Consider the following 14,083-nt stretch of genomic DNA (forward strand, 5'->3'; position numbering starts at 1 on the left):
ACCTCCTTATTCAAAACTAAAAACAGTTAAGGGTGCTTCCTGGCATATCGAAGGAGATTTGTGGTGTCGGGTGGCAGATTTATGGAGGTGGCTCTGTCCTTTTTTACTTTTTAATCCCGTAAAAGACTTGGTCGCAGACATTATCGATGTGATTATCGGGAAATGTTCTGCGGGCAATTCACGGCGCGTTTCAACATCAAGTGGTTGAGTTTTAAAATTGTAAATTTCTCTTCTTCCAACCGTTTTGTCCGATTGTGGCATTATGATGGCATTATTGAAAATGTGGAGACTGGTTTATTATCGGCGAGTGCACAAGTCTGTTGCTTGTAGTCATCGGCGATAACCATTGTTCCTGTGTATAAGTGTGTGAGTGCAACACAACAACTGGTCTGCAGCTTCAGGCATCACCACACTACTGTGTGTATTAAGTATCAGTCACACTGCATTACCTGTTACATGTCAGTCCATTACATCTCACGAGTCATTTTTATTTACATTATTTTTGCGAGGGCTTTTTTTCTTTTCTACCTCGTGAGTCGGGTCTCCACTCCACAGATGGACCTAATGCTGCGCTACCCGGGTATCGAACCGTGACCACCAGGCTGCTCGCTCCCAGTTTGTCTCAAAGATTTCGTAAAACATTGTTGATGTCTTCCAGTGGTGTAATCACTTAGTGGATGATGTGTTGACATGGAGTGTAATGACTGATTGTCTCCTCTTGTTCACAGGTGGTGTACGTGGGCCGGGAGACCATCTGCACTGTGGACGGCCTGCACTTCAACAGCATCTACAACGCCCGCGTCAAGGCCCACAACCACGCCGGCGAGAGCGAGTACAGCGACATCGTCTCCCTGCAGACAGCGGAAGGTCAGTGGCTCACGTCATCCGTGCGTGACTGTCACGTGCTACCGTGAACACTAAATGTGCAGGTCACCGGTGCATGGCTGTCACGTGCTACAGTGAACACTAAATGTGGATGAGCAGCTGAAGTGTAGGTGCCACAGCAGCCTGAATGTGACGTAGATTGTACCCGTACCCGTACACCCAGAAACATTCTCTCCACACAAAAGATCTCATAACACTGCGGTTGTGTAAGTGGTTCACCGTATCTAGAGTAAGACAGAATGAAACCCTCTCGTTTCTCGTAACTGCGTGGTAGCCGAGGCTGTGGACTCTGTCGCTCCTCCATTCGGCGATTTTTAACTGCAACCTGACTTGATAGTAAGTTTATGTAAGTTTATGTAGGGTCTCTGGAGGACTTGTACAGGACCTGCAATCGTAAGGCAAAGACAGGGAACCACCAACAGAACCCATCTCGTGGAACAAGAGAAGACATTGGAAGGAAACACCATGATTGCTGAGTGAAATTTTCCTCCTGACAGAGCAGCATTCCACCAAAGACATAGAAGTTTAATTAAAGCAAATCCTACCCGACCTCACAGATCATTTTATTTGTTTGGTGTGTTCTTTGTCTTCTCTGTTGTAGTGAAGTCTTCGTGTTCGTTGCCTCCTTTGCACGTGTCTGATGAACCATGACATTCCATGATGCAGATGTCACAGACTGAAATATACCCACCAACCTACATATGCATGAAAATGGACACATGCAACATTTTAAAAATCGTTACATATACAGATATACTTGAACATGTGCAATACTGATACAGAGATAGATGAGGGGAAGGACAGATACTGATACAGAGATAGATGGGGGGAAGGACAGACAAACACACAGCAGCCAGATCCTCGTGGACTTGGTCTTCACTGTCTCAATGTCAGACCAACAAGTCCCCGCAGCTTTGCGCTTGTCACAGACAACAAGACCTTCCGACACCCGAGAAAATAACTTCCTTCGTCTCCCACCCCAACAAAAGCTGCAGAAGAAAGAACTTGTACTCGGGGATAGAGAGTAAGCCAGGTAATCAGTGCAAAGCCAGGGTTGAAAGCCATTCCTGGGCCCCGGTGGTGGTTGTCGTTGGTAACTCGCTGGTCCTTCCGTGCAGCAGACAGACTGACGAAGGAGAAACAATGGAGGAACTGAAAAGACATTTGCTGTCTAGTCTGAATCATTACACGGTGGCTGAGGTGTAGAACATCCAGGTACGTGCGGTGCATACCTGTGATTCGTGTTGAAGGATTATGTCAAGCAAAACCCTAAATACTTTTTCTGCGTTCGGCGGCGGGGCTGCTCCCTGTGTGCGGGTCTTCTTGCGAAGAAATCAACTTTTTTAGTTTGGCTGCTTCACGATTGCCGTGTCATCGCTGCTCCCAAGGAAAATAAAAATGGACGAAGCAGTCGGGTTGAACCCGAAACACCCGAAGTTCTCGCACTCTGTTCCCTGACAAGTCTTCCTCGGCCTGTCAGCACTCGGAGCCCCCATGTCTACCCGAGTACCTGCAGCTTTAGGGTAGACTGGTGTTCCACTTCGCTCACCTTTATCTCGCCTGCACTGTGCGTCTCGCTTGTTCACCTATTCACACTTCTCCCGTCGGCCCTTCACTGAAAGTCTCGCAACAGATGTCGCTGGCTTCACGAAAGATAAAAGTCGCTCGTTAGCTATGGTGTCTACGGTTCGCAGTTGTATGGCGAGGAACAAATAAGAGGCAAGGACCAGTTCAGGGTATAAGTGCTTACAGCTCACCCTCCCTCTCTCTGTCGTACGCGGGGGTAAGTCTTGCGGAAGACAAAAGAGAGAGGACAAAATAAGGGAAGAATACCCACCAAGAAGAAACAAGAAGAGTTAGTGGGGAGGGGGATAGAATTTGTGTTTATGCCGAGCCAGTAACTAAGATTATATCACGACCAGGCAGTCAGCCCTGTAAACAGATGCCACATGCAGAGAAAGAACAGCGTGCCCAAGACGAGAGTTGAACCCCGGACAGCCAACCTTCATTGTACTGGTGACAGGCGCTAACCTCTGTTCCTCCGGGTCACCAGGGAGAAGGGAGCACAAACCATTCTAAATAATAATAATTATTAAATTTGTTAATTGTGTTGTGTACTGCACTTCATTTTCATTCCAATCACTCAAACATTTATTGTTTAAAAATGAAATTTTGTTGCAAAAGTTAGGTATAACAACTGTTTCTTGCTCACTCTGGGTACACCGGCACATCCCCACTATCAGTCATGTGTACGACAGCAAAGTGTGTTTTTACGATGTATACAGATATACTGGATGCCTAGTTCCAGTGATGTGTACACATTCCCGTTCCTGTACACTCCCCTGACACCCGACAAGCATGCGGTGTATTTGTAGTCTTACACTCTCAGGGACCTCAGCTTCTCATCTTCTAACCGATCCCACCCCGCCGCGTGTTTGGCTTTTGACTGGCAACTGATTTCTGTAGCAGAACTGTGGATGGGGTTTCCCTTCATTTCTGTTTGAAACTTCAAGTGAGTCGTGTGCAGGAGGTGAGGAGTTGGGTGTGTTGTGTCAGCTGTCCTGCAGGTTCCAGACCCACTCCCTGCCGTCGAAGGTTTGTTTTCTCTTCACTCAAGAAACGCAGCCTTAGCGACCACCCGAACTCTGCAACTATCCTGGGTCGCGCTCCTGTGAGGGTGGGGAAGGGGTGGCTGTAACCGCTGACAAACAAGCAGTGGGACGCCATCTTGGGACCGTTAAACTTTGATCTCGTGTTCCGCACTTTAATTACTTCACGCTGGGGCGCATTACTCCTGCGGTGAGAATGTTCGCTTCTGGAGTTGTGTCCCTTGCAATTATTTCCACAAGAAATTATCGTTTAGACGATTTTTATTTCTTGGTCAGAATTAAGATAAATCCTTCAATTTTCGATCGTTTAGATGGCAATTTCATAAATATTCAAGCATATGGATTTATTAAGCTCGTCTAGCTTTGTACTTCTTCTAAGGAATGAATAAACTTGTCTGAATTCATTTGGAACATTTCTTTTCTTGTCTTTGTGAAAACAGGAGCTCACTGACTGTAGCAAAACGTTTCTATTTTTTTTAATACCCTCGGTTTTAGCAACAGTATGAAAAGAAACCTTTACTTCCAAGATTCTCTGATGCTTCCTGAATTTTCCGAACTAGACTCTTCATTAAGAAGGGGCGAGGGTAAAGGATCTTTATTTCACTTTTATGACAGGAAGGAAAGGATGGTAAATATCAAAAACTGCTGAATTATCAGATCATGAGGGCATCACTTGAGTTTTTTCACTCTTACTCACAGCCCAGGCTCCATGGCTGACCTCCGACCCGCGGTCCTGCTTTCGCACCTGGCGGCTCCCTGGCGGGTGGAGGTGGCAGATGTTTGTTGCTCCATTGTGGAGAAATCCCCGGGCCGGTCCGGCTCTCGCCACCTTTCTTACCTGTGGAGGAGACGGGGGGCCTCGTCTAATGTGTCTGCGACAAACGCAGGAAGCTGAGCGGCGAGCAGTTTGTTTTTGATCGGCGAGGCTTCGCTTGCCGCTCGCCGCAGCGGAACGCGACGCGTGACTGAACTCTTCTCACTCAGGCGTGACACGGGGATGGGAATAAGAGTGGCAGCGCGTGACTGACATACTTACCTGTGCCGTGTAACACTGTAACACTTTGCTGCACTCATCATAAGCATCGACAGCTCTTCCTTTTATTTATTCCTTTAATCACTCTTTCTATTTTGCTTCTTAATTCTAGAGGATGGAGATGGCTGAGCTGACATTCTCCACGATCGTTCAAAAAAGTGCTGATGGCTGCGTTTCGAATCTTCCAGATTTTTCCCAAATTTTCCTCTTCTCTGTCGTCTCAGGGTTTTTCCAGGCCCCTGTCCTTGTTCCTGTTCTTTGCACTGTCAGCAGGCTTTTGAAGTTCTATTAAGCTATAATTATTGCCGAGCCGCGGTGTTTTAACAAGTGGCGAGAATTTGTTTGTTTTTCTTACTCGAGCAGAAGGAGCGCAAGCGATGGCGCAGCACGGCGGAAGATAAGCACAATATATTGCCCGCGCACATTCTACTTCCGGTACCAGTTAAACTCTCGCTAATTTGAGTTTGATTGATGATGGTGAGTAGATGGAGACTAGACCACAGGGAGGACATTAGGATGAGAAAAAAGTGAGTGATGGGGGATCACAATACTAAAAGACCAACAGGGATTGAGAGATGGATTTGCGATGGCTCAAACAACTTGGAACACAAGGAGATCGAGGTTTGCAGGTGTGAGTGGGTGTCACACTCAGTAGTGTCTGGTTCAAAAGATCTTCCTGTCTATTGTCGTCTGCTCTTGCAAAGCCTCATTTTAGTAACCTTCTATAGTCACATCAGTCGTAGTCTGTCCTGGAAACATGCACAAAATACAATTTTCACTAAATAAACTAACATAATTAGAACTGATAAAAAATTATTGACTGAGCGGTAATGTGGAGGGAGGAGAGTGAGTTTGAACTGTGTATATACCAAAAATTTACATGGATGCTAAAGTCGGTTTACAAATCACTATGAAAGCTAAGGCCAGGTTACAAATTAGTATGAAAGCTAAAAGTAGTTTACAAATTACCACGATCCTCCTCTTTCCTCTCTGTCTCTCTCACCTCCCCGTCCCCTCCTATCTCGCCTTCCTTGTCTCTCTCCCCCACTGCACGAGGAGGATGCTGGCCTCCGGGCTGCAGTATGAGCGGCCGGCAGATGCCAGAAGATTAAGCACGATGCTGAAGTGTGGCACTTTGAAATGCGAGGCTGAGTAAACCAACTTTGGGGACTGATGTAAATCTTTCCCCGCGAAAGTTTATGAAGTCATTATCGACATCGCAGCTAGATACTTTTAAATTCTCCCCAAAGGCGCGGTGTGCGCGAGATGTTCAGGCGAGGACGAACACAGCTCACCATTTCTTCATCTGAGTGGGTTTACAATGTTTTTTCTCTCTCTCTCTCTCTAAGCTCCACTCTCGTGCCTGCTGATAAAATGGACTTCCTGTGTCCTCTCGCCGCGCCTCCCTGAGAGAAATCAAAGTCGTTTCTGTGTCAGAAGATTCTGGTTCTCTTCTCTCTCAGTGGCACCCAAGAGATTGACTCTCGGCACTATTCGGCTTCTTGCTGCCTCTTGACACAAGGTCTCCGGGGCTAACGTCCTCGTCAATTATCGTCCCTGTCGTCAGTGGACTCAAGCTTTTCTGGCGGGTAGGCAACCGTAGCACCAAGTATTGATCTGATGGTCATTTGTGATCGGAGCCTGGCTAGGTTAGGGTTTTTATTTTATTTATTTAAAAAGCTGATCAGCCAGGAACTAGCTTCGTGTTCATCGGCAATTCAGGTTTTGGTTGTTGACTCTCCGCAATCTCTGGCTTCTTATCGAAAATAACTGTTTGTAGACTCGTTCTATTCTTGCAACAGGTCTGGAAGAATATCAAAATGACTTCCTTAAATTAACAACAAAATACTAGCTTGCTGCTACTGTCTTGTCGTTTTGATAATTAAGATTGATTATCTTCTTGGTCTCGTGATAAGAGTCGGCCAATCAGCTGCAAGGACAGATTACCACACTGTCGGATCCTCTTTCCATCCCGAACCTAATTCTCGATCATGATCAAACTAGACCTAACCTTATGGGTGAAATGAAATTGAGAACGAAGGTTGTTCCTTAATCCTCTTAAACCAGGTTCGCCGATCCTCCAGACCCAGTTTCAAGCGGGGAATGATCGGGTGATTAGGACACAACCTCAGTCTGGCCGATGGAATTCCCAATGTCCAAGCAAGACCGCCTCCCTTTCGCCTTCAATTCCATTTTTTCCGGATCGTCGAAAGATTTAGCTTCGGGCTTTCCGCTGTCGGCGGTCGGCTTATCAACGAGATGTCGCCGCCGACGACGATTTGTGGAATCTACTCCATCGTCTTTTTGGGTGTCCAGCCAGCGAGCCACCGACAACCAAGATGGCCAGCCAAGCCTGCCCGGCATCCAACATTGCCAGGCTCGGGGATGATCTATCTGGCTTCACCAAAACTCGATTTGTCTTGATAAGAGAGGGACGTAGACAGCGAGGGTCTGGGGGTGAGACCTGGTTTATCAGCCTCCATGCAGTTCCTCTCGCCGTCCTCTCGTCTCTGATAACAGCGATGACGGGAGTCGTTGGTTTGTCGGCTCCTGAGGGATTTGTCGCGGGTCCGTGCAGTAGGTTAGGGTGATATCTGCCAAGATTTGTCTCAGGTTATTTATTATATTTACAATGCCTGCCAGGCGGCTAACGAACTGCACATGGCCAGGCAGTAGCACCAATGCGGTATTTTTCATGTTCTTGTGAGCTGATAGCATTAAAAGCGATTTGTTTTCGTCTTTTAATTGAAATATATTATGAACTTTTTGTGACTGAAATTTGGCTTTTTTTGAAGAAAAATAAATTTGAACGTTTTTTGTTCAACAGGAAAGTCAAGGTGAGTTGTGTCCATCGTCGTAAGGACAAGGCTGAATAATAAAGATTAGGAACCGATCGTGCAGCCATTTGTTAATCTGATAACCTTTCACCTGCGTGTAGCAAAGAAACAAAACTGTGAAATCACAGCCGCAAAAAATAAAAAGGATTTAAAGCATCAACATTCTCTAATATCTATAATAGCATAATGCCTGTTGAAAAGCGATTGGACGTGTAGAAACACATTTTTATTTATCCGACAGAACGATTGGTCAGGTCGTATGTTACAGGAGAAGCGATTGGTCAAAAGGGCAGATTGGATAACTGCTTGAGAGCAGACTAAGGAAGCATTGGCCTGTGTCGATGAAACGACGATAGAAACAATAACAGAAGCGGCCTTTGTAGATGTTCTTTTGATACAAAGTGATGCAGGTCTTTTGTAAACTATTCTCCACCTTTTTGTGGTGACGACGACGACGACTGATGATTGATTGACGATGATTACGATGATGGTGGCGCCGGTGGAAGGAGTGTTATTTAAAGCAAAGATGAACGTAGTTGAACCGATAGACACACCGTTGATAACACGTAGAAGGCAATCGTCCATAAAACAAGGCAAAATTGGAGGCTGATGTTCTCAATATTTAGCCAATTTCAAGCTTTTTAAAACTCCAGTCTTATCAGACTGGCGGAAAGCTTCGTCCTCCTCTTCTTCCAGAGGCTTGTGCACGGCGCCAGTCCGTATCATCTCATAAAGCAGCAACATTCCACGACAGACCTCCGCATCGTTCGGGGTTGCGGGAGTGCAACAATCAACCCTACCCCGGGGTCTGGCACGATGCCCTGTCATCAGATGCCATGCTTATTAAGAAGAAGACAGTTTCTCACCTGTTTTACCTGTATCTGTCTTTAGTTTGTTGCCTTCATCACCCTACCTGACCTGTCTCTCTCAGCCTTGTCTCTATCTCATGGTCTTTCCGGAGTTGATATAAACCTTCGGGCGTCCTATAGACTCGCCGGCCTCGCAACCTTTGGGAGAAGTTTCCCCTCGCCGCCATACTGTCGATGAGTTTTCGTTATCGTGGCCACGAATTTGCAGCCGACGGTGAGCCGATGATGTAGATACTGCAGGTAACAGCTGATGCCGAAATGTCGACCTTTTTGCAGGATGAATGTTCTTCAAAGTTCTGAGTCCAGGTAGCGCCCGCCCAGCGCGATGTATCCGATTGTAAATCACCGGAAGTAGACTTTGTTCTGTGAACATATCCTGCAAAAAGAGATAAAAGTGGAAATGGCGTGCTGAAAGCGGTAATGGCATCATGATATTACCTCCCCCTAAACCCCACGACGGAGAGAGAGTAAAAATAAAATAAGGGACAGAAGTGGGCAGAGAGGAAGGACGAGATAAGGAAACAACTGTTTAAAGAAGGGTAGAAAGTAAACTAGATAAGAGTGACAACACGCTTTGGTGAATCAGTAAAATGAAACGAGAGCAAGATTTCCTACTACAGACTGTCTGCTTCTGTATCTTCTAATTATTTCCCAAATTTATTTTGGTTTTTATTCATTGCATTTTATAAGAACCTAATTTTTAATTGAGTTTATGTTTGTTCGTTTACTTTTACCAAATTCAAATCAAGCTTTATTGTCTGTCCGAGGAAGTCCAAGACGGAAATTTTTCCTTTGCTCACAAGCCCAACCACCAATTTCTAGAAGCTTCTCTTTCTTTACTGTAAGCTATTCTATCTTCCTGTCCTCAAACCAAACATCATAGGGTGGCACCTAGCCCCTTGTGTTTGCTGTTTTCTCTGTCAAACACTCAGACCTTATCAGACACAAGATTTAACTGTTTCAACATTCAGAATGAATATAAAAGATTCAGGTAGAATAAAGGTGTCAACTTTTCCAGAACAATTTTTTTCCATCTTTACTCGTCTGATAATAATGTTATTCCACAGGTGGTGCATGGAAAAAACAATCATTAAATCCCTTAAAACCATCCAAAAAGGTTCTTCACAGCTTAAGCAAGCATATGGTCATGAGATATATATATATTTTTTTAATATGTTTTTAAATCATTCCTTATTAGCACTATAAGACCATGTGGGATATCTTCACACATCAGCTCAAATATGGGGTAGGTATATTGCCATCAGACTGGCAGAATCCAAAAAGGTTTCTTGTAGACTATATCGAAGTTGGTCACGTGCCTTAGGAAGTCCTCATCATTCAGTCCTATTCTATTCATCACAAACTCTTTGTATGCCTGGTCAGGTCATTGACCTCTCTGGTGTCCACTGCTCTCAGCTTGTCTCGAAAAGTTTTACTACCAATCGGGAGCATTTTGTCAGACCATCTCTGAAACCTCTCGATCATAGGCCTGGGGTGGGCAACAACCGGCAACACCCGGTCTCGGTTTCCCGGGGCGGTGTGCGCGCTCGGGGTCATGATGAATCCTCACAAAGTTCGGTCAAACGTCCGATTACATTTTAGTCTCATACAACATAGTTCTCCTGGCTGGTCTCTTCCAAGCCACAAAAATTCACATTACTTCGCTGCTTCCAGGCTGTCGAGTTCACCTTCCGTTTCCTCCAGTCGTTTCTTTAGCTGTTCATTTTCCACTTCCAGAGTCACAGACTTTGTTCTCTATGTTTGTTTGTTCGTTGGTTGCAATGATAATTTGTTGAAGGTTAGTAAAATGTTGCTTGTTGCGCGGCTTGGCAATGTTCAGAAATCGGGTGGGCAATGGTTTCCACGAACCTGATTGTCAATGGGTGACACCAGATTTCATTGAGCAAGTTCTAGTGGAGATAGACAGCTAGTAAGGGAATATTTAGACATCGCCAAACTTTCAAGACTAGGTTGTCCTGGCACGTGACACACGTTCTCAGTGCTAGGTGTGGCGAGGTATGTAGGGTTCGCCGAGACTGTACAACTAAACCTGCCTTCTGCCTGTTTGCTGTTTGATCCGATGAACCCGTCACTTGGCACACGGACCAGGGTTCGATTCCACAACTGCAGAGCACATGAAAAGGCCGGTTATGATGACAGCCAAGAAAATACATCTCGCTTGGGCAGCTGGAAATTTGTGTCCATCTTCATTGGTGAGCAGCCCCTTAACCCCAAGAGAAGAGAGAGAGAACGAGAGCAAAAGACGGAAAAAGAGAAACACGGACCTCGGGTAACATTGGATACTCGCTGGTACATCTACAGGCTCTGGATCCTCTACTCTACAGGCTCGCCGACATTTATCTTAAACTTCACCCCATTAGTTGTTGGCTTATCACTCTGTCATGTACTTATGTGGAAAGTAAATCTCTTATCCAGCTCTCTGTGCGGGAAGCTGAGTGGGAACTGGACACTCGCACATCCCATAAACACACGTGATGCAAAGCAGCCTCGCTTCCAAGTATGTACATATGTTTCTTTACTGCTTCGGCGGAAATCATCAGAGCATCAGACTTCTCCACCAAGCTCATAAATTTGCAAATCACGCGCTTCGTGAAGCCACGAGATTCTCCACCAAAAGCCTGTCGGGAAATTTAATATGGCGGAAACCAGCTTCGGGCTTTCACAAAATTATGATAGGGCCCACGGCAGAACGGAGGGGAAGGGCTCGACTCCCGCTTGGCGTGCAACCGAAAAAATAAAATAAATTGTTGACTGGTGAGAGGAGTTCAGTGCAGGAAAGCAGCAGCTGGTGACATTTATAGTGTAATTCCTGCATGCAGGTAGAAAGGTCGTCTAGTTATCGGGCTGGCAGTGAGGCAGATGGACCTTCTGTGCCAAGTATTACGATAAAGAACTTTCTGATGAATTTTTTTCTGTTCTGTGGTGTCAGGCAAGGTGCTAAAATATTGCAGGTCATGGTAGAGGTGTCAGAGGGCGATGCGCAAATGGCAAAGATGTGTCTTAGTGTGGGGGTCAAAGGGCGAGGTGTTTGCCGAGGTTTGAACCTTATGTTGTTGGTCACATGGGGTATAGAAACTTTCAGCTAATTTAGTCAAATTTGTTCATTAGAGAGAGAACGTAAGAAGACAAATAATCGTTGTAAATTCTTAACTAATTTTTTTTAGCATATTAACGAAAGACTCAAACGTATGTGTTTGGATCCGACAAGAATATTCTATTTTTTATGCCTCTTTATCTTTTCATCTAGTCTTTCTAAAACAATTTTTTGTTACTACTTAAGCTCCTTGAAAAGAATCGCGGCTACTGTTCTAGGTTAATGCGATCCGAACCATTACTGTCCCCGAGGATAAGCTTTTCCTCCTAAGTGTGACTAACGACTTGCTTCCAAATGCGTTTTCCCGCAACCGAGCTCAAACAAGGACATTTTCCCAAGCAAAGCATTGCAAACTTTCACATATGGCTTTCTGCAGACACGAAGGTCTACAGTCGATTGCCATCGCCAACGGCCTTACAAGCAGCAGACGATGGCGACAAGGTGGTAACGCCTTGTGTTTCACCGCCGCCTCCAGTTCCGGGTGATGGACATTCCACACTTCCAGCAACAGGGTTCTCAGCCACCGGGGTAGTCCAGTGTTGCTGGTGGTATGTGTCTCACAGACCCCATGTTTCATGGGAAAGACAGAGCGTGACTAATTCCTTGGTTACAAAGCAGCCAAGGATGAAGTTGAAGCTGGTTGCTCACTGAGAAAGGCAACCACTCGTTTCTCGCATCACACTTTTGAAGCAACAGGGTCGTCACTCGCAATTTTACTTATTGTCCGCGATCAGTGATCATTAAAAACATTAAAATCAATAAATGCTCTGGCTAGTAGGGTATCTGGACTAATCTGGTGTGTGACCCAGTATACACATACAATTTAACCCTTGTTTCCGCAAACAGTCCTGTCGGAGTTTATTGACCATAGCATCTCTTCATGTCATGTCCTGTGCCATGGGGAATAGTTTTCATGACTTTCTAAAACCACTTCATAGGCCGTACATGGCAGGTCAGGGAATTGTTGTCTGGAAGAGATTTACCCCCAGGGCACGAGGTCGGCCATTTCTGCTTTGGTCTTACAATACATCAGTTCCTTACGGGAATTGAAGACTTACTTTCTCTGAACACTTGTCCACACGACACACTAATTGTAGGGACAGCTGAACTCTTTCTTGTTCGCCCTCTTAGTTTGTTCCCTTTGTACACTTGTTTACTGAGCTTAATTTAATATGTGATTATTATTTGCCAATATTCGCAATGGAATGGCGTGGCTGCCCTGGGAAGACACTAACTCAGTTTTAAGAATCAGTAACCCTAACAATGAGTGTTTGAGTCTCTCAGCTTCTTTGTTTGACAAATTTGCTAGGCTTTGGTGGTGGTCCTGACTTTTTTCTTAGTTTATTTGTTGATCGATATCTCGTGATCAGAGAAATGTGTAAATAAAACGTTGTTATCATAAAAGCTAAACAAACATGCAAGAAACAAAGTTTACACAATAGGAATCGGAGGCAGACAAAGACCTACCCATTGTGTGTTGCACTTATTGTTTACAAGAAAATTTTCTATTCAAGTTAGAGATTCTACAACTCTTGTTCTATTCTGGAGAAAATGTGGTCTGTCATTTACAAGAAGTTTAAGAATCAACAACCAGGAAGACATGTCTGTATAGTTAAGATCAAATCCAATATTAGTGTTTTTATCACCAACATTATTGGCATCTTCATCCTTTTATCTTGTTCCTTCGGAGTCATTTCCTCTCCCTGTTCTTTTGTGTCAGTTGTGTCGGAATGTGATTAATTTCTGTTCTATTTCATCTTCTTTACTCCATGGAAAAGTAAATAGTGTATCTAGGAGCCTGGGTCTCCTGGTACCATAAAAACATCCACGTGTTGCCTTCCATCCAAGCTCGTGGTCTTGAGGCCAACTTATGCCAAAAACAACACTAATCCTTAGGAAGAAGGATCTCCAGAAAAATAATATTTTTAAAAGGAAGAAGGCATTCTCTACACTTTTTTAAAAGATTTAAAAATGTGGCATTAATGTAAAAAAAAAAAAAAAAAAGAAAAGAAAAGAAAGAAAATCCACACGGATCGGAACTTTTTTGACCTAATATGGTTCTTGCTGTTCGTGAAGTCCTAATTTTTTTTTCGCTCTCCGATGTTTTAAATATTTTCTTGCCTCTCTAGTCTGTTCATTCCTTTTTTTCTTTTTACTGGAATTTTGTGTTGCATTTCGTACACCCTGGAGAAATCGTAAAATGATCTTGTGCCGTAGTTGGGACACCTTTATTTCTCACGTTTATCAGTAATGACTAATAGTAATAATAATAATAAAATAATAATCATCATCATAAGAATTTTAAACGGGAAACTGTTCTAGGTATACTTAATATCAAAGTGTCTTTAAGAGATTAGTGGAAATAATAGCGACTGTGTTTATATGTGAGTGTGGGTAGGGTCGGGTGGATGTGTGAAAGAGAGAGAAAGGTGAAGAGATAAGAAGAAAAAGAGTTATTTAAAGCAGGGCAACTGTCTTAATATGTTTTTTTCCCTTTGCAGTGGCTTGGTTTACCTTCGACCCCGGCACCACACACCCGGATGTGTTATTCTCCAATAACAACCTGAGTGTCACGTGCAGCAGCTTTGACCATCGTGTTGCCATGGGAACCGTGGGCTTCTCTAAGGGAGTTCACTACTGGGAGGTCATCATTGACCGCTACGACTGCCATACAGACCCCTCCATCGGCATCTGCCGCTTTGATGTGGACAAGAACCTCATGCTGGGTATGTGCT

At 44.5% G+C, this 14,083-nt stretch overlaps 1 protein-coding gene across 1 annotated transcript in view; it reads left to right on the forward strand.

Annotated features, from left to right (window-relative positions):
* LOC112570643 (E3 ubiquitin-protein ligase TRIM9-like) overlaps window positions 1–14,083 on the forward strand; it is a 90,682-nt gene that overhangs the window by 62,861 nt on the left and 13,738 nt on the right. The window contains 2 exon segments of the mRNA XM_025249184.1: window positions 729–867; window positions 13,850–14,074. Coding sequence (XP_025104969.1) covers window positions 729–867; window positions 13,850–14,074 — 364 coding nt within the window.

The sequence above is a fragment of the Pomacea canaliculata genome, linkage group LG8 (genome assembly GCF_003073045.1).
Source record: "Pomacea canaliculata isolate SZHN2017 linkage group LG8, ASM307304v1, whole genome shotgun sequence".
In the NCBI taxonomy this organism is placed as follows: domain Eukaryota; kingdom Metazoa; phylum Mollusca; class Gastropoda; order Architaenioglossa; family Ampullariidae; genus Pomacea; species Pomacea canaliculata.